At 47.0% G+C, this 20,714-nt stretch overlaps 2 protein-coding genes across 6 annotated transcripts; both read right to left on the reverse strand.

Moving 5' to 3' along the window:
- Positions 1–13: 13 nt before the first annotated feature.
- On the reverse strand, positions 14–20,619 carry LOC146632175 (6-phosphofructo-2-kinase/fructose-2,6-bisphosphatase 4-like). 5 transcript variants are annotated; one of them, XM_085353242.1, is made up of 14 exons: positions 14,142–14,794; positions 12,744–12,860; positions 12,566–12,662; positions 12,199–12,265; positions 12,027–12,101; positions 11,878–11,934; positions 11,259–11,380; positions 10,651–10,858; positions 10,405–10,551; positions 10,205–10,309; positions 9,973–10,102; positions 9,803–9,865; positions 9,448–9,512; positions 14–1,034 (listed from the first exon to the last, which is right to left on the reverse strand). In XM_085353242.1, the coding sequence occupies exons 1-14, from the start codon at positions 14,251–14,253 to the stop codon at positions 975–977; spliced, it is 1,425 nt and encodes a 474-aa protein (XP_085209368.1). In that variant the 5' UTR covers positions 14,254–14,794; the 3' UTR covers positions 14–974. The 5 variants fall into 5 exon arrangements, with proteins under 5 accessions (XP_085209368.1, XP_085209365.1, XP_085209367.1 ...); XM_085353239.1 differs by lacking the exon at positions 14,142–14,794 and adding an exon at positions 20,033–20,619 and having other exon boundaries at positions 15–1,034; XM_085353241.1 differs by lacking the exons at positions 14–1,034; positions 14,142–14,794 and adding exons at positions 8,301–8,336; positions 20,033–20,619.
- On the reverse strand, positions 6,640–8,240 carry LOC146632176 (uncharacterized). Its single transcript, XM_085354761.1, has one exon. The coding sequence runs from the start codon at positions 8,236–8,238 to the stop codon at positions 6,640–6,642; it is 1,599 nt and encodes a 532-aa protein (XP_085210887.1). The 5' UTR covers positions 8,239–8,240.
- Positions 20,620–20,714: the final 95 nt, after the last annotated feature.

Raw genomic sequence — 20,714 nt, forward strand, 5'->3', positions numbered from 1 at the left:
TTTTCTTTACAAGAAACATTCAAATTTATTGAGGTCTAACAGCTGGAAACACAAAAGGCATTTTGGGTTATTTTTCCCCCCAGTATAGTAATATAAGCCATTACCCCACAAAAAGTATAATACACATGTTTTTACACACAAATTTAACAAACATGCACCTACAGTTTTCACAGTTTTATGTTATAATCTTTTTCATTTGTGAAGGTTGGAGTGATTTAAAATGCTTTATGTAACAGCCTTTGAACGTTTAGTCTTATATACAAAGCTATTTGATTATAAGATTACAACAATGGAAGCGCTTCATTTCGTATTTTTAGCATATCAGCTTACGTTTTTGAGAAAACACGCTGCATGCATTTAATATCTCAACCCCCCCATAATGTTTTTTCAGGAGGGGGGAGGGGGGGTTGCTCGCTGTTAAATCTCTGGAATGATTTCATTTATAACACAGCGCGGTCACGGCACGTTTTTCCATTTAGTTAAAAAAAAAAATAAAAGAAACGTTAACAGCCAAGAAAAGGAAAACACTTAAGAAGCAATTTGTGATTAGTGTCCTCGATCTTTTTCTGGTGTTTTTTTTCCTTCTCTTTCTTCATATAAAAACACCTTCAGAAACGAACAACAGGCCCATATGGCAGTATACAATGCCCACTATACAGTAAATATTAATATAATCATGGAGACAATGATTAAAGTTAATATTTTTGCACCTTTAACAAGGTCCACATATAAAACAAAAATCACATCTGCCTTTTGTTGCCCCCCAAAGAGAGTCAAGCTCTTTGCGATTAAAATAAATGTATAAAATGGAGGACATTTAAAGAAAGTGCTTTACAGTGAGAGTGTAAAAAGATGTCTCTGAGACAGGCAAAAAGCTGCCTCATTCAGCAGCTGAGCAGCACCGTGAAGGCTGTTCAGAAATCCTAAAAAAAACAGTCAGATGAGGTCTCGGCTGGAACAGGAAGTGGAGGAGGTTAGAAGTGAGAAGGGACTGTCTGCAGAGCGTCTTCAGTGCTGCGCTGCACATTCACATTCTGGAAGAGGGACGAGAGGAAAAAACTGAGTTACATTTAGTTTTACATTAATTCACCTGTTCATTAATTACCTGATTTCCATATTCAGTATAAGAATGAGCCATTGTCTCATGAGGTGGTACTAGCAGACCTTGTGAGTGCAGCTACAGTGATTCTTAATGATGACATTAAAGAAAAAGAAAAAAAAAATCTGTTTAAACTGTTGATTTCAAATAATTAAAACATATTCCAGAGGCCTTTAGCGGTACGAAAGTCAAACAGATTTTTAATGTGTGTTAAAAGGGCATTACAGAAGCTAGCATTTAATTTTCAAGTATTGATACACAGCTTAATTATTGATAACTTATTCCGTTTCACACTCGAGCACGACTGATGTCAGATTTGTTAATACTGATATTTGGTTATTTAAAAACCTAATATTCATGTACACTGACAGATACTTTTGTAATGTGTAGTTATTTATTCAGCCCGGCTACTCAGATCCGCTGGTTGTTATTTGTGGCCTTCCAAATGTGTGTTGCTAACTGGGAAGCTGCAGAGTGCCCTCTGGTGGAGAAACCATGCATAAATTATACCACAGCAACACTCAATTTAAATTTTTCAGCTGTTATAAACATCAGTGTTAACACATCGCCAAACGGCTAATATCAGCCGCTGATCAGACATCTACCCACACCCCACTGACATGTATGACTTGAAGTCAGTTTTCTGCGTTAAGTGTAATCACTTTGTGTAATTTAGCTTTGACAAAATAAACACTTTGACCAAAAGAGTAGTGTGAGAAACAAACATATTTATTTTTATCTAGATTTTTATGTGTACAATGTGCAAGACTCAACACAGTTGAGAAGAAATGATGTTACATTCAATTAAATCAGTCTTTTTGTATCCACCAGCAAGTTAACATTAATGCTGATTTTTTGTAAAACAACTTATTGGTTCTATTGGAGGTTTGACATGTTCACTTTGGTAGCACAGACACAAAGCCTAGATCGCAATAGTGAAACTGAATCATTTTAGAAACAGCAACAATGTTGAGATTTAAAGCAACAGTCTCCATCACATAGTTAAGAAAACAAGCTACATTATGCATAAAATACACGTCTATAAATAATGAATGTAAATACAAATCAGCCACAATCAGAAATAAATTAATTTTTTTGAAATGCCATTAAAACAACTTAAAAACACTGAAGGAGTGCCCCTGTTATTTTTCCTCATTGTGTTCACACATATGCTACATATTTAAACTTAAGACAATAACACAGGATGGGTCGACTTCAGTCAGTGAGACCACTGCAGTAAACAGAATCAATGCTGAGGTGTACGAGTTCACTTGTGTTCAGTACTTTAATAACAGTGGCACTATGGGATACCTGTGAACGTCACCATGCACACACCTCACCTCCACCCATTCTGCCTCCAGCAATGCCCCGGGGCGAACCAAGCTTTGGTGTACGAGGGTCTGCGTGCAGCCCGTGTCCACCAACGCCTGGCGTATACCCCCTCGAGTCCTTACCGGAATACTGTATGTCCCTCCTGGACCGGGGGAGGGTGCTGGGGCGCCAGCAACACGAAACACCTGCCCCACTTCCATAAGCGGACAATCCCTCCTCAGGTGCCCCGGCTGCCCGCACTTCCAACACTCCGGCCCCGGCGTCTGTGCTGCTCTCCGTGGCTCGGGGGCGGCTCCACTTGGCTCGGCTGCCCTGGACGGCACCAACGCCGCGAAAGGGTTAGTGGGGCTCAGCGCCGGCAGCCGCTCTGCCTGCCCTGGTGCCGGCACACGGCGCCTCGGGGCCGGCACCGGGGCCTGTTTGTTCGGCCTCCGTCCGGCGTCCCCGGGTTCCCCTGCTCCAGCGGCAAGGTGGTCCTCCGCCAGCGTCACCGCTACCTCCAAGCTTGCGGGCCGGTGGCACCGGACCCATCTCGCCGTCTCCGCTGGCAGTCCCTCCGTGAACTGCTCCAGCACCACCTTGTCCACCAGCTTCGTCTCCCCCTCCGATGTTCCCGGTTGCAGCCAGCGTACCGCCGCGTCGCGCAGCTGCCGGGCCCAGGCGAATGGTCGGTCCGTTGTAGCCAGCCGACAGGCCCGGAACCGCCGGCGGTGGTCTTCGGCGGTGAGCCCTAGCCTGTCCACCACCGCCCGGCTCACGTCCGCGAAGCTGCTCCTCGACGCCGGAGGCAGACTCAGGGCCGCTGTTTGTGCCTCCCCGGACAGCAGGGGGAGCAGCCGCGGAGCCCACTCCTCCCGCGGCCATTGGCAAGCCTCCGCCGTGGCACGGAAGGTCTCCAAAAAAACCTGTGGGTCGTCCCCGTCCCCCATCCGGGGCACCGCCACCGACAGTGGCGAGGGCTTCGGCGTGGCAGCGGCCCCGACCAGCCGCTCCAGAACTTGCGTCTGCCGGTCCGTCTGCTCCCGCAGCGCGGCCAGGTGGGCACGCTGGTCGGCCGCCTGATCCCGGCTCATCGTCGCCATCTCCGCCAGCATCTGTGCCAAGAATTGCAGAGGCTGGGCGGGTGGCGCGGCCTGTGGGTCGGACATTTCCCCACCGGCACTTTCCTGGGTTTCGGCACCACTTGTGGAATACACCAGGCACAGACACACGCGCACACACAGGTAGGTACAGCCAACTTCCACATTTATTCAAGTGTTGTTGTTTTGACAGCTGACTCAGTCACACAGTCTGACAGCTCACGAGCCCAGCTGATCTCTTTCCTGGCCGCTCCTCCTCGTCTCACTATAAACACAGCGGAGGGAGACCATCATCAGTCCATAAACAACATCAGCTGTTCTTACCGGCCTCGCAGCGCCGCCCTGATGAGCCTTCCGCTCCACTCCTCCCCTGCAGCTGCGCCCGGGGCCACGCCTCCGCCACACACCCCCACCGCCCGTTCGAGGCCGGGGAGCCGTCCGGCCGAGCCAACTCCCCCCCCCCCCGCGAGCGAGAGAGGAAATCGGCCACTGCCATCTGCGCCCCCGGCCTATGGATCACCTTGAACTTAAAGGGCTGCAACGCCAGATACCACCGGGTGATCCGGGCGTTGGCATCCTTCATGCGGTGGAGCCACTGCAGCGGGGCGTGGTCCGAACAGAGGGTGAATGAGCGTCCCAGGAGGTAATAGCGCAGGGAGCCGACCGCCCACCGGATGGCCAGGCACTCCTTCTCCACGGTGCTGTACCGGCGCTCGCGCTCTGCTAGCTTCCGGCTGATGTATAGGACAGGGCGGTCGGCCCCCCTTACCTGCTGGGACAAAACGGCTCCCAGCCCTCTGTCCGAGGCGTCAGTCTGCAGAACAAAAGGGAGGGAAAAGTTAGGAGTGTGAAGCAGCGGCTCCCCACAGAGAGCCTTTTTCACCTGCACAAACGCCGCCTGGCACGGCCCCGTCCACTGGACCAGATCCGGGGCACCCTTTCGAGTGAGATCGGTCAGGGGGCTGGTTAGCTGCGCAAACCCCGGCACAAAGCGACGATAGTAACCCGCCAACCCCAAGAACCGTCTCACCTCCTTTTTCGTCCTGGGGCGCGGGCAGGATGCGATAGCCGCCGTCTTCTCCACCTGTGGACGCACCTGCCCGCCCCCCAGGTGGTACCCCAGATACTGCACCTCCCTCCGTCCAACCGCGCACTTCTTCGGATTGGCCGTGAGCCCCGCCCCCCTCAGGGACTCCAGGACCGCGGCCACCCGCAGCACATGCTCCGCCCAGGTGTCGCTGTGGATGATCACGTCATCCAGGTAGGCGGCAGCATACGCTGCGTGCGGACGCAGTACCCGGTCCATGAGACGCTGGAAAGTGGCCGGGGCCCCGAACAGGCCAAACGGAAGTGTCACGAACTGGTACAAACCGTACGGAGTGGAGAAGGCCGTTTTCTCCCTGGCCTCGGCAGACAAGGGAATCTGCCAATAGCCCTTGGTTAAGTCCAGTGTCGTGAAAAAGCGGGCCGTGCCTAACCGGTCCAGGAGCTCGTCGACCCGAGGCATGGGGTAGGCATCAAAGCGTGACACTTCGTTCACCCTGCGATAGTCGACACAGAACCGTATAGACCCATCCTTCTTCGCCACCAGAACGATGGGGCTACACCAGGCGCTGTGCGACTCTTCTATTACTCCCATCCTCAGCATTTCCGCCAATTCCCTCTGCACGATTTTTCGCTTGTGCTCCGGGAGCCTGTAGGGCCGTGAACGCACCGTCACGCCAGGCTGCGTCACGAAATGGTGCTCGATGAGGGACGTCCGGCCGGGCAGGGGGGAGAACACGTCCGCAAAACGCTGTTGCAACGCGACAACATCCGCTCTCTGGGCCTGTGTGAGATGGTCATCACAAGGGAGGGAGGCGGGAATGATAGAATTTGGCACCTCAGGCCCCAACTCATCTCTCTCCTTCACCAAGCTCACCAGAGAAGCGGTTTCAACCTCTCGCCACAGTTTGAGGAGATTGAGGTGATAAATCTGCGTGGCTCCTCCCCTGTCCGACCGAGCGACCTCATAGTCCACGTCCCCGACTCGCCGTGTGACCACAAAGGGTCCTTGCCACTTGGCGAGCAACTTCGAGCTGGAAGTAGGGAGTAACACAAGCACTTTATCTCCCGGTGAAAATTGCCTGAGCCTAGCCCCTCTGTCATACAGGCGTTGCTGACGCTGCTGAGCCTGGAGCAAATTCTCCCATGACAACCTCCCCAAAGTGTGGAGTTTTGCTCTCAGGTCCAACACGTACTGAATCTCATTTTTGGCGGGGCTCGGACCGTCCTCCCAGCTTTCTTTAATCAGGTCGAGCACCCCACGTGGCCTCCTGCCGAACAGCAGTTCAAAGGGAGAAAATCCCGTGGAGGCCTGGGGCACCTCCCGCACTGCGAATAACAGAGTGTCTAGCCAGTGATCCCAATTGCGTTCATCCTCGTTAATGAACTTCCGAATCATGGACTTTAAAGTCTTATTCAGCCGCTCCACCAGCCCGTCAGTCTGAGGGTGGTAGACGCTGGTCCGAATAGATTTAATGCCCAGTAATTCGTACAGTTCCCGCAGTGTACGAGACATAAACGACGTGCCCTGGTCAGTCAGTATCTCTTTCGGGATTCCGACTCGGGAGATGACCTGAAACAGTGCCTGCGCCACACTCTTTGCAGAGATGGTGCGCAGCGGAACTGCTTCCGGGTACCGCGTTGCGTAATCCACCAGGACTAACACAAAGCGGTAGCCGCGTGCACTCCGGTGAAACGGCCCGATGAGGTCCATGCCGATGCGCTCAAACGGGACCTCAATGAGGGGGAGAGGGCGCAGCGGCGCCTTCGGTATGGCCGGCTGGTTAACAAGTTGGCAGTCCGGGCAGGACGCGCACCAGCGGCGCACATCCGCTCGGATGCCCGGCCAATAAAATCGGGCCGTTATTCGCTCCAGAGTTTTCTCATAGCCCATATGCCCTGCCATGGGGTTATAGTGGGCCGCCTGGAAAAGCGTTTCCCGGCGGCCCTGCGGCACCAACAACTGGGTGTGTGTTTCCTCTGTCTGAGTGTCACGACTCACTCGATATAATCGGTCGTTTAATAAGACGAAACGCGGGTAGGTCTGCGCGGCCTCAGGGCGCACCACGTGACCATCAATAGCCATCACTTGGTCAAAGGCTGAGCGTAGGGTGACTGCTCCAGTGGGAAATCACCCATGGGGGACACTTCCGGGGCCGGCGGGACGTCCCGTGAGGGACCCGCCGGCTCCTCCCCCCCGGAGTCAGTGTCGGACGACCCCGCGTCACCGCTGAACGCCGCGCACACGCTACACCCCGCTTCCGGTCGTGATCGCACCCCCGCGTACTGTCCCAGTAGCTGATGAAACCCCGGCCAATTGGTACCCAGAATCAGGGGGTGCGACAGGCGCGGGCTAACCGCCGCCGTTACTCTATGTGTTTTGCCCTTATACTTTAATAACAGCGGCACTATGGGATACCTGTGAACGTCACCATGCACACACCTCACCTCCACCCATTCTGCCTCCAGCAATGCCCCGGGGCGAACCAAGCTTTGGTGTACAAGGGTCTGCGTGCAGCCCGTGTCCACCAACGCCTGGCGTATACCCCCTCGAGTCCTTACCGGAATACTGTATGTCCCTCCTGGACCGGGGGAGGGTGCTGGGGCGCCAGCAACACGAAACACCTGCCCCACTTCCATAAGCGGACAATCCCTCCTCAGGTGCCCCGGCTGCCCGCACTTCCAACACTCTGGCCCCGGCGTCTGTGCTGCTCTCCGTGGCTCGGGGGCGGCTCCACTTGGCTCGGCTGCCCTGGACGGCACCAACGCCGCGAAAGGGTTAGTGGGGCTCAGCGCCGGCAGCCGCTCTGCCTGCCCTGGTGCCGGCACACGGCGCCTCGGGGCCGGCACCGGGGCCTGTTTGTTCGGCCTCCGTCCGGCGTCCCCGGGTTCCCCTGCTCCAGCGGCAAGGTGGTCCTCCGCCAGCGTCACCGCTACCTCCAAGCTTGCGGGCCGGTGGCACCGGACCCATCTCGCCGTCTCCGCTGGCAATCCCTCCGTGAACTGCTCCAGCACCACCTTGTCCACCAGCTTCGTCTCCCCCTCCGATGTTCCCGGTTGCAGCCAGCGTACCGCCGCGTCGCGCAGCTGCCGGGCCCAGGCGAATGGTCGGTCCGTTGTAGCCAGCCGACAGGCCCGGAACCGCCGGCGGTGGTCTTCGGCGGTGAGCCCTAGCCTGTCCACCACCGCCCGGCTCACGTCCGCGAAGCTGCTCCTCGACGCCGGAGGCAGACTCAGGGCCGCTGTTTGTGCCTCCCCGGACAGCAGGGGGAGCAGCCGCGGAGCCCACTCCTCCCGCGGCCATTGGCAAGCCTCCGCCGTGGCACGGAAGGTCTCCAAAAAAACCTGTGGGTCGTCCCCGTCCCCCATCCGGGGCACCGCCACCGACAGTGGCGAGGGCTTCGGCGTGGCAGCGGCCCCGACCAGCCGCTCCAGAACTTGCGTCTGCCGGTCCGTCTGCTCCCGCAGCGCGGCCAGGTGGGCACGCTGGTCGGCCGCCTGATCCCGGCTCATCGTCGCCATCTCCGCCAGCATCTGCGCCAAGAATTGCAGAGGCTGGGCGGGTGGCGCGGCCTGTGGGTCGGACATTTCCCCACCGGCACTTTCCTGGGTTTCGGCACCACTTGTGGAATACACCAGGCACAGACACACGCACACACAGGTAGGTACAGCCAACTTCCACATTTATTCAAGTGTTGTTGTTTTGACAGCTGACTCAGTCACACAGTCTGACAGCTCACGAGCCCAGCTGATCTCTTCCCTGGCCGCTCCTCCTCGTCTCACTATAAACACAGCGGAGGGAGACCATCATCAGTCCATAAACAACATCAGCTGTTCTTACCGGCCTCGCAGCGCCGCCCTGATGAGCCTTCCGCTCCACTCCTCCCCTGCAGCTGCGCCCGGGGCCACGCCTCCGCCACAGTCACCGAGCAGTGACTAAGTTTGTGGTAAAAGGCTTGAACCCATTTGCCACAGCAGATGCCCCCGATTTTTGGTAAGTGAATGTGTTTAATTGTAGGCAGGAACATTACTGGATATTCTTGTGTAATTGCTACAGAAGAATATTTATTTTATTATTTTACATTTACAATTTTTTTCCTGGGGACCCTGTGACACCCCATTGAAGAGCCGTAGGCTGTGGATCTCTTAAGATCTCACTGTTGGGTTTGTAAGGCCATGTTACTTCTAAATTTCTATCTTGTTCAAAGAGAAGATGTAAAACAAAGTTCTAAGCTAATCGACCTTAGTGTTCTCCTTTTTTAAAAAGAATCGATAAAGAATCGAATCGTTAAACAGAATCGAAAATGGAATCGGAATCATGAAAATCTTATCAATACCCATCCCTAGTCAGGATTTATTAGCATAGCTCAAATAAATCAAAAGATATAGACCAAAAACAAACATCCTTTACAGAGGACATAAATGAATAGGCTTGTTCTCAGCAGGATATCGCCACGGTAACCTGTGCTCTGAGATTAGATATCAGCAGATACAAAATTACAGCCAACTGACAGATCAATTCTCTGGATTCTCCATTCAGATCCCTCAGACCCCTGTTTGTACTGTGAAATGAGCATCAGCAATACATACAGACACAAATTTATTCTAAACCCTAAAACCTTATACTGAATCTGCACACAGACTAACCCAAACTTTAAATTCTATTTTTATATGAATTCTTTTCTCTAAAGAGTGTGAAACACCACTGAGTCCGCAGCTTAGAGAATCTAAACATTTGTAATAATGTTGCCTGAGTATCATTTGTTTCATTGAATATTATTTGTTGTCGTGGTTCCTATGTATACAGTGTGAGGGAGCCTCCTGACTGAGTTGTGGGTCACAGGGTAAAAATGCAGTGAGGTCAAAGGTCTGAGTGCTGCTGGTGACACCTACCTCTGGTCTGTCTCTTTGTGTGTTTACAGCATCCACGCTTAAACAGAAAGACTCCACTTCACATCCTGCGTAAGAGCAAACAGTAGTTACTTATAATACAGAAATGTTCCTTTTTAAATATACTAAATAAATATAATATTATGTTCACGCCCACTGGCAAGCCATTTTTAATATCTTAGGTGTTTTATTTTGATAAACATTTTCACAATATTTATCTTAAAGTTTACATCTAACTGCTTTTGATACAAGTTAATACAAGCTGAAATTTTGTTTCCACTGATACAACAAGAATAGAATTTAAGGACTCATGCATAACTGTGAATGTGTTAGAAGCTTTTTAATTTACAGAACTTACCGTAAGCCACTGGTGTCAACTTCAGTACTGTGTGCAAAGGGCACTTAAGATAAGGCAACTCATCTGTGGTGACAGAAAGTTATAGTAAGTTTCAGGTTCAGACTTTAAAAAGCATACTCTGATGGTAAAGTAAAAAAAACTTCAAACTACCTACTTTGAGTCCTTCTTACCTGCAGTCTTGTCCAGGAAATATGCAAGAACACAGCGCAAGACTGCCTGGTGACAAATCACCAAAACGTTCTCCTGTCTCTCCAACTCCATGATCACAGGCTCCAGCCGCTGAACCAGGTCTTCATATGACTGAATGAGGTTCGCAGATCAGTCACACTCTCAACTGTTTTTAAAACTCAAACAACCAAAAAACAACTAAAAAAATCCTTAAAAAATAAGTTTTATGCTCACCTCTCCTTTCGGATAGCGGTACCGGTATTTGTCTTGGTCTCTCAGGGCAAACTCCAGAGGGTAACGCTCTTGGATTTCCTCGTACATCATCTCCTCACACACGCCCTGTGGAAAGAGAGGAGGAAACATGTTCAGCATTTACGCAAATGTTTCCACAGAGGCTTTTGCACAGAAGTAAGGAAAACTTGAAGTGGACATACAGCGTCGATTTCATTGAGAGATTTCCACTGTTCGTACGACACTCCAAGGATCTCCGCGGTCTGGATTGTCCTCTTCATCTGGCTCGTCCACACTTTAAGATTTTTGATGTTTTGCTCCTGGAGGAAATTCCTCAGACGTTTGGCAAACTGGACAGCAAGAGAGCACCACAGAAGGATGCATTAGATCAACTCGGTGATTTGAAACATATGTGCTGCCATATTTTCTCTACATGCACAGACACTGACCTCTTTTCCTCTGTCAGACAAGCCCGAGTCTCCTCCGATGCGTCCTTTGATGTTGAGGTCGCTCTCACCGTGGCGACAGAGGTAGATGGAGCGCGGTGTGATGTGGATGTTCATCAAGTAGTAGACAATTCGGCTTTGGACGTGGTCAACGACACGGTTCACCAGGTAACGACGGCCCACGTCCATTATCTTTATGTAGGACAGATCCCTGAAACGAGACGCTCTGTTAATCACCTGTGAGCTTGAACTGATTTCATCCACTCTACTGATGGGTCACACTGTGAGAGGGTAGGGCTATCCTAAAATTTGACCCTCTCATGTAACTGCAGCCATGACCTAACTAGCAGATGTGCAGCTGATAAAGACAGAAACCCGCTCCATTGTGAAAAGAAGCAAAACAAGCCCAGATACAAGATGGAGGTAAAATGTGCAAAATGCAAAAAAATTAAATAACTCTAGCTCCATTTGTTTTCATGACTGAAAGGAGAACTGCATCCCTGTGTCAGAGCCTACTGTTCAACATCTACATACATCAAACCTAATGTTTAACTCATGTTGCAAGAAATCCAGCTGAAAATCCAGCGCTTTCATGTTTTGTATGTCGTCACCTGTCGAGAACCTCATCCAGAGGCTGGTAGGATGACTCATAACACTTTATTCTCTTCCTGAAGTCCTTGATGGCCTCATCTGAGTTGCAGTCAATGTAGTCTGGGTTTCCCAGCTTAACTTGCTACAAAGAGGAAACACAAGGAGAGGATTTGAGCAGACGAAACAAGGAAGGGGAAGTTTGCTGCCTCATGCTGACTCTCTCTGTCTTGGTCTGCAACCTCAGTGAAGTCCTTCGTAATTAGTTTAAAGTCTAAGCTTGGTTCAAGACTCATTCGCAACAACTAAACAATCATTCAGGCGAGCATCCTTGTTTTCTGAGTCCCATCCACACCTCGATCATGATGTGTGTTTTCAAAAACACCAAGACAGCAGCACTCTAAAAAGCTCAACACGAAGCTTCAAAACTGGACTTCACTAACCAACTGGTGATGCTACAGCAGCTACATCCATCTTTCATATAAAGTCTATGTCTGCAACTCAGTTCTGATGAACTTTAAAGCTAAATTTTCTCTTGATTTTTATTTTGGACTCAGCAGCCAATGTTTGGGGAAGTATATCAGAAATTTTAAAAGTCCTGTTTTGATTCTACTGGATTCAATGAAAGGAGACAAAGCTTACCACTATATTTTGGGCAATGACCTCTGGGTCTTCACACACAGACTCCACGAAAAATACCTGAAATGACAAGAAAATACAGCTAACTTTGAGGTCGCCAATCCAAATTTAAAAAAAAAGAAAAAGAGAGTACCATCTTGCTTTAAACATACCTTGTATCCATTCTGCTCAGCAAACATGATGATGGTCCTTCTTCTGTCTCTTGTTGTATTAGTGGCATCAAAGACCTGAAACAACATGGAAAAACAAGCGTTATGCAGCCGTTCTATATGCTTCTGTGTTCTAGGATTACAGCAGACGTCAGGGACAGAATCAAGGACTCACCGCAACCTGTCCTCCTTCGACGCTCAGGTACTGCCGTACATCATTAAGAGCTGACAAAGCGCACTGACTGTGGAAAGACACGAGAGATTTTTACATTTCAGATTTGTACTGGGATTATTCTAGGTCTTTGTTGCATTCTTTTTTACATCGTGAAAGAAAAATGTATTATTTTATACATGAAACCAAGCTGTAGCGGTTAATCCATGTGCCAACAATAGCTGAAAGCTACCAGGTTTTCAATCTGACCGATCAACCCAGCAGGTAATTTCACAGCTGAGCTCTCCTCTCTTCAACACATGGGTGAAGTCTGGTGGAATGGTTGGAATGAAACTTTGCATGACATCCAGAAAACCATGTGCAGACTCACCGTCTGATTTTTAGGCCTTCTTCATTGTCTGGACGGAAAAACTCAAAGGATTTGTAGATTTTCAGGCACTCCCTCCGGTACTGGCCAACATTGAACTCTGTTGAGAGACGGCTGTCATGTTTACACAGAGCAATGTTGGTTGTCACTTTATGCATGATTTTAAGGAAGTGGCTCCTACCTTTCGTTGGCACGCCTATCCAGTTTAAGTAGCGTGTGAGCTTCTTTGAAATGTAGGTTTTCCCTCGGGCTGGAAGTCCAACTGTCACAATGAGGGTCGGGCAGTTTGTCATGCACACTGACAGAGACGGAGAGACAAAAGAACCTAAATTTGAAAGCTTTTCACGTATTTAATTTGGTGATCAACAATAATTCACACCAATTAGTCTAGAGGGCTTTTTTGGAGAAAAAAAACCCCTTTTTGTAACAGTTATATGCACTGCTACAGAATAAAGATGAGGTAAAACAATGAGACTGCTTAAAAATGCAAGCCACGTGCTTCAGACTAAAATCCTTCATGTGCATTTTATATTCGCCGGGCTCTATGAGAGCTGGGGGCCAGCTCCGACATGTCTGAGACAGGCCGAGATCAAGAAAAAATGACAATTAAAAGTGCAGCTAAAAACAAGGCTGTGAGGAGCACATAAATTCAGACAGCAGAACATAAGCCTACATGTTTCCTTAATAGCTAACCAGCAGCACATGCTGATTAATTAGGTGGGAAAATGCCAGGTTTGTGCTCTGCAGTCGCAACAACTCAGACTTGGCTGAAATTCAGCTGGACCACCACAAAGGTCTGCTTGTTACAGCCCCAAACAAGTGTTTAAATTAAAGACTTAAACTAGCAATTTCCGTTTTTCTTCTGTTACTAATTACTTTTTTGCTGTTATTTGTTTGTATAGTAAAAAAAAACAAAAACAAACCTGCTTATGCAAAAAAAGAAACATCCATAGGAATATCTTTAAGTACTGAGACAGTCCCACACATCAAATACATTTGAGATAAGGAAATTTAGACTGATGTCTAAGGAGACTCATGCAGCATAATATTATTACATGGTCACTGATGTGTGTTATGCCAAAACGGGACTGGACTAGCTATAGCTTTTTTAACTAAAATTAAAAACAGCTCTGGGGAAGGCAGACAATGACTCAGCAAAAAAAAAAAAAAAATTTAAAAAAAAAGAAAAGAAAAGAAAAGTGAGAGAGAAAATCAGACACAAAACCAAGCACCCGGGTCACATTACAGGACAGCTGCCCAGTGTTACACCTACAAGATAAACTAACATAAGGAGTAGACCTGTGTAATCGGATGCTAAGCTGATTCAGAATCCCACTCCCTGCATGTGATGTCAGGAGAAATATGGACCAGACAAGATGCGCCTGATGCAACATTACCGAGCACGCAACATCTCAACCAGCCGTGCGTAATGCGATAAGTTCAAGCACAAATCTGACCATTAAACGTGCAAAACAGAACAAAAATGAGAGAGACCAGAGACGAGATCATATCCACAGATGAGTGAAATCGCATCTCCGACACACATCCTTTGCGCACTTGACGACCTGCTGCATCTTACCGCGTCTATGAGCGATGTGGCCGTTTTTGCACGGCATCCAGATCTTCCTGAGCGGGTTCTGGGTGAGCTCCCGCGGGTAACCCTCCACCATAAACTCTTGATTGTCTATCATCCTGGTTGTTGGGTCATTTACGTTACCCTCCTGAAAACAAACTGAGGCGGTGGGCTTCAGCCTGGCACTGAAATTCTGCAGGGGGGTAGATGTTATATATCAGCTGAGGAACAGCAGTTTCCCCATTACCGTAAGGACTGGATACTGAGCGCAACGGAAAGCGAGGGAGGGAAGAAAACAAAATGTCCCGGTACAGGTTGTAACGATACTTCAGTCGTCTTTTCCCCCATGTTAGCGTGAATTAATGTATTTACATATTTCACGTGACAGTATTATCCCAGGTGCTTACATAAAAACTCCCACCATGATTTTGCGTATGGAAGTCTGATTAAGAGCCCCAACTGAGTTTGAAGAATTCAAATGCAATTGTGTTAATAACAGACAAAATACTCCAAAGACATTATAATGTTTACCCAAATAATACTCAATCAAGCAAATACTCAATTCACTCCAGGGTCATATAAAGTTCAATGCTTTTATTGACCATTTTGTGTTTTAAAGTCTTGTGAAGCATTTTTCTTAGCGTCTTGTGTTGAAAATATCACAAGCATCCACCATCTGTAAAATAAATAAATGAATAAATAAAAATAAAAATCCACGAAAACGCGACTGTTTACAAGTTACCGTAATGACTCGTGAACTACGTACGTACGATTCGAAGACGCTAAGTGAAAAACAAGTTTTAGGCGTTCACATGAAGCACACATGGGCAGTGAATGCAGCAAGAAATTGAGCCAATCAGAAATGGAACGAGAGGCCCAGCAGCCAATAGCAGAGGCGCATTGGCAGGAAAGAAGGGCATGCGGACTACTGGGAGCTCAGCTCAACATCATCGTGAAAACCATGGAAGCCTCAGCTTTACACGACCCAGTCACGGGCCTCACTGATCACACATGCTTCATGTGGCAAAAGTTGCCAGCAAAGTAAGATACAGCAGAAACTCCCGTCTGATAGATGTAAATATTTTTTTAAACAAAAAATGAAACTGGTTAATAAACACGAATATAGTGTATAGTATAGTATTAGTGTTTGACAAATTATAGTAGTTTATTTTTACTGTTATATAAAATGATATAAGAAAAGCCTAGGGGTTTCTGAATAAAAACGATAAAAAATAAAATAAAAAGCGGGGAGAATAACAATAACTATCCTCATTTTTACTTTTTAAACACACATTTACAAATAGCTTTAAAGTCTGTCAAAAAACATGTATTTACCACCCCAACATATAGTAGTACATAAACACGATTCAAGCATAAGTGATTACTTAGCCAAACGTAACAGGCCAAGGATTTAAGGAAATGGTAACCTGTGAAAAACTAGTTCTCAGCAGTCGTTTTAAACAAAACATTGATTCAGCCAAACTGATATAAAGAGGAAGGCTTTTCCAAAGTTTAAGCCCCACAACTTCCAAAGTGTAGTCGCCTCTGGATTTAAAATAAGAGCGTGAAAGAGTTAAACAAGAGAGGCCGACGGTTGGAATAAGGCCTTAGCAGCTTTGCGTATTTAGGCAGGAGCCTGGTTTTTTACTGAGTGACAGTAAAGACTGAGCTTGACAAGAATGAGCTTGAAGACAGGAAAATAATTCCAAGATTAGCTGAGGATTTGATGTTTCTGGCCAATGCGTTGACCGACCGCAAACACAAGCACCTCAGTTTTGCCAGACAATTTAAAGCCATCAATTAAGTGGTGAAACAGTCACTGAGGTAGGGTTTGCAGCTGAGCTGTGTAACATTACCATAGCTACAGTAAGAAATACCACAAAAGGCACTAAGTAGATGGCCCGGGGTAACATATACAGCAACAGTCCAATACTCATATGTCCACTTCAGCTCAGTGCTAACACAGAGACAGACATTATTGTGTTATACTGAAAAATAAGTGTGTTGTCTTAAAAACACAAATACTTTAAAAAGCTACAGCAATTATGTAACAATGTAACAAATTCCTGTTCAAATAGGATAAGTTTATATTCTCATCAGATCGAAGTCATCACATCTAAAATGCATCTAAACCAAGAGCTCGGGTCTGAGGAGGATAACTTACATGGACATGGACCAACACATCGTCACATTTCTCTCTGTTTCTCAAAAAAAAGCAGATTAATTTTCTGTTAGGTAGGTGTGAATCAGTTATTTGCTCCCACTTGTAGTAAAGTCTACCATGCATCATAAATAAACTGAAAATAAGTTGGGTAAAAGTCAAAGTCAGAAGCCACAATGTGCTTGCTTGACAGTTTTTATGTCTCAAACAATAAATGGGAACCTGTGAGAAAATGCAGACGGCAGCACAAACCTGCAGAGGCAGGAAAAGATCAATCCTGCAGCCCCATATTAAACTCAGTGACAAATTTAGATGAACAGAAGACTCAAATTGCACTTTTAAGTAATAAGTGAGTCATGTCAGTTCAATAACATCCTGTAATCATCGTTTATCCTCAATGCTGACAAGCCCAAACATAATACCAAGGTTCTGACACCAGAGGGCGCTGTGCTTCACCAAAGCAGGCCCTACAATGAGGACAAATCTGTAAGGAGACGTTTATAGTGTCACCAGAGGTCATTAGGCAAAAGGTCAGCAGGCAGGAGTGTCTGAGAGCAGTCAGCATGTCAGTAGCACTAATCCCATCAGCCTTTCACTTCAGGGCTTCAGGAAATCAACAGACATGCTCAAACATTTGGCTTTCTAAGCAAATAAAAGCACTCAAGCATGCATGCTACAGCCTAGGGAGGCTTTTAGGGACAGTAAAAGTTATTCTTCAATCACTCAGAGTCTGAGTTCTTGGAAAGTTTGTGTCAGTTTAATCTGTTGAATGGCACAAACAACACAAGTGACATATCTGATAAATGTAAATTATAAATGAATAACAAATACATAATGTCCAGTAACGACTATATAAATTAGTCTTTAAATTCATCCTGCTAAAATACAGCATCTAATGACCTGCAATGACCCGAGACATTTGACCTTTTCAATATAATCCTTAACAAACTCTTTGTATGTATGTATGAATATTTGGTATATGTACAAGTTCTAAGTCTACTCCTCTGCTTTCATAATTTCTTCCACAAAAAACATCTCAGAAGATCTCTAAGTGAAAAGTATCTGGTTATTTTACCTCTACACATCAGGACCTCGCTTCCTGCTGACCATGTAAAAAACACGCATTCATTAGAGAACATGACATTGTAGATGAAATTGATCCCAGGCTGTCCCAATGGTTTCACTGTTTAAGAGGTAAGCTGGAAATTCTCAATGACCATTATCAAATTCCTGTTCGGGTACTTTTACTCAGTGTTTGCCCTTCTGGCTCATTTTAGACTGTAGGAAATTGGCAACAAGATAATCCTAAAAAGACAGAGTTTGATTTTCGGACTCATCTGAAAGGATTTGTCTACACTGCTGAGTGATAATGCCTGAAGCTGTCAAGCTATTAAAAGTCTGTGGTCTTGTCTGCTTTATTAAGCATTTGATTCCATTTTGACTCCGATAAAGGACTGAAAAATCACACGAAATGTTGCTCACAATTTCCTGTGTTCAAGGTGATTGAAATTCCTTTTCAATCACCTTTAAGCCAGCAAAAATCAGCAAATCTTCACAGCAGAGAAGCTAAAAATAGAGCCTTTTTATTGTTTCTGCTTTTCAAATATGCTGCCAATGTGCTGCTTTTGTCAATTAACACAGATTAAAAGAGTAATATCTTTGTAACTAATCTGTATGAATGGTGTGACCCAGAATCATTTTGTCGGTTCATACTTAATTAAATAGTGTGCAGAACAGAGGAGACGTTTCATCCGGGGGTGATTAACAAAGACCAAGTAAGGCACATCAAAAACACCTCCAACGACCTTGAGGTTGAATTCTCTCACATGCAAAAACAGCAGCTAGATTAGAGCACTGTGGAGCTGCACACTCAGTGCATAAACATGACACAGCCTCAGCCTGCATCAAGCCTTCGCTGCAAGTCTGTGTGAGCGGGTGAACTTTCACCTAGATATAGAGCAGACGGAGAGAGGGAGGGCAGGAGGGAGAGGGAAGTGCAGGGACAGTGAGACCAAGCCTTTAAGAAGGGACTAGAGGGATTTAGAGCCACAATCTGGAGGATATGAAAATATCCAAATATAAAGATTTTTTTATGGTATTTTATTACAGAGAGAAGGATGGTGAAAGAAGGCGGTCTTATTGCAGCGTCTGAGGCAGCCTCTGAGCCCCAGAGATAAATATCCTGCGGGAGTTACAGCTATTGTGGCTAAACATAATGATATAATCTGTTAAGACTCTGCTGCACATGCTGGAACATATTCCTAGCCAATCTGCAGTTATAACCACATATTGGTGCTCATGACTAAGACAACTCAGTGCCTTTCCAACCCTCCACTCTGAGTAGCAGTGATTATTGTTAAACAGCAAGGGCAGCTTAATATGCACATCAGCTGCCATCGCCACACTAAACAGCCCCCTCAGTATAAACAGATCAGCTGCACACAGATAGACTGACTCCAGTATGATTTTCCTGTTTTTCTGCCCAGCCCCACCTCTCTCTGTGTACTCTGTGTCTATGCATAATAAGGACAGCCAGTGAAGCACGTCTCCTCACCAGTGCAGCCTGAGCTCTGCTCATCCCTCGTACACCTGCCACAGCAGCTCAGCCTGCACACATTTAAACCTCCGTGACCACAGCTGCGAAAAAGAACGGCAGGAAATCTGTGTACCTGCCTGCATGGTGTCTTATGCAACGTTAAACAGACTCATCGGGATACGTGACTAATAGAATTACATAAGAGCCTGTTCCTATAGTAAATATAAACGTTGTATTATATGGGACATAGCATTAGAACTAGGCCAAGTGCCGCTGTTATGCACAAGTGCAAACGAGTAATGGAGGAACAAGAACAGCAAGCAGAAGTAAACAGAGTAGTAAGCAGTGGGTGACAAAACCTGAGCGTCTGTTTAGACTTTGAAATCTCTTTTAGTCCTTGTGCACCATCCCCTGCTGCACAGCACGTGTCAATAAAATGACTTCACAGGAGGTGCTTTTGGAAATCATCGAGTTACTGCTAATAAAGATCCACACGTCTCTGAGACCCTGGTGTAACAGCAAGAGTGACGTTTTCTTATAACTGGTTAATGGATTACAAACTTATGAAGCCACGTGGGAGAGGACAAAGCTACCCGGAGGTCATAGTGAATGCAAGAAGAGCCAGAAGTTCTCCTTTTACCAGTATGCTCATAATTATCTCCTAACCATCAACTTTTTCAAGTTTGAGCAGTGCCAGATCAACGGCCAGCTCCAGAAATGTATCAGATATTCCCGAATCACAGCCCAGGCAGTAATAGGGATGAGTCTGGGGCGTGATGTTTGACACATAACTACTATGACCCTGTGATAACAGTGTTTACAAGTCTCTGCTCTCCTTCCCATGGCTGTCAGCTGCGTGCAGCTAGCTAAGCAACAGCTGCAGCGACTCTGCAGGAAGCTGCTGCCAAAGCGCTTAAAAAGTAACAAAAATCCATTATTTACTGCAACACATCTGAAAGCAGTCGTCTTTTACACATTTCCTAGGCTTGCCCCGCAGTCTGCCTCTCTCATTTGCACGGCTGAAAGCGCTGACAGCTCCGGAGCAAGCCTACGTGACACACACTTGTTTACTTCATCCGCCCGTTAGCCCAGCTGCTCGCGTACAGCACACTCTGTACTCCGTGCCAGCGAAGACTCGCGGCAACGTCACGTACAAAGGAGCAAATAACGAAAAATAAAAGACAGGACTCAGCGTCCTACCTGGCCTCTCCTGCGCGTTTCGTAGAGTGTAGGAGCCTCTCATGATCCCCGTTTTAAAAGCCTCTTTTTCCAAGCTTGGTGAGCGCAGTACGCTTAGAGCAGCTCGGCCACTCAAATGAATGAAGCGACTCAGTCTGCGGGAGCGTGCGCACACCCACCTCTCTGCGTTAGCGCTCATCCACTTTCATCCCCACCTCTCCACGAAAAAAGACTTCTAAGAATGCCTTAACCCCATTTCATTTTCTTCTTTTGAGATTTAGAAATATAGTATCATGGGGGAGGCGGGGGGTCATTAGAAACACCGCTTCACATTGGTTTAAATATCTGTTTGCATGAGGTTATTCCCAAATCTCCTTTTTTAAAACACTGGTCCACAAATAGCACATGAAAAGCATCTAAAACAAAAAGTTAAGATCACTGAAAAGAACAGAGGGGGTTTTACCTTTGCGATTGACTGAATTACTTACCACACTCACCTGTTTGTCGACTTTGACCTTGGCCTTTACACTGTTTATGTCTGGATAAGTAAAGTCAGATTTTACTGAATTGTAAGCAAACTGAGAGCAGGCAGTGCTGTTATAGTACAGGACAACAGAGCTTCCATATCTTGTCTATAATGCATGCTCCACTTTGTTTATTCTTTAGGTTCCACCATGGGTGTATATTAAAGCACTAAAAAAAT

Source organism: Diplotaxodon limnothrissa, linkage group LG5, assembly GCF_057381915.1.
Source record: "Diplotaxodon limnothrissa isolate DT_005_m linkage group LG5, D_limnothrissa_male_GT1.1, whole genome shotgun sequence".
Classification (NCBI taxonomy): Eukaryota; Metazoa; Chordata; class Actinopteri; order Cichliformes; family Cichlidae; genus Diplotaxodon; species Diplotaxodon limnothrissa.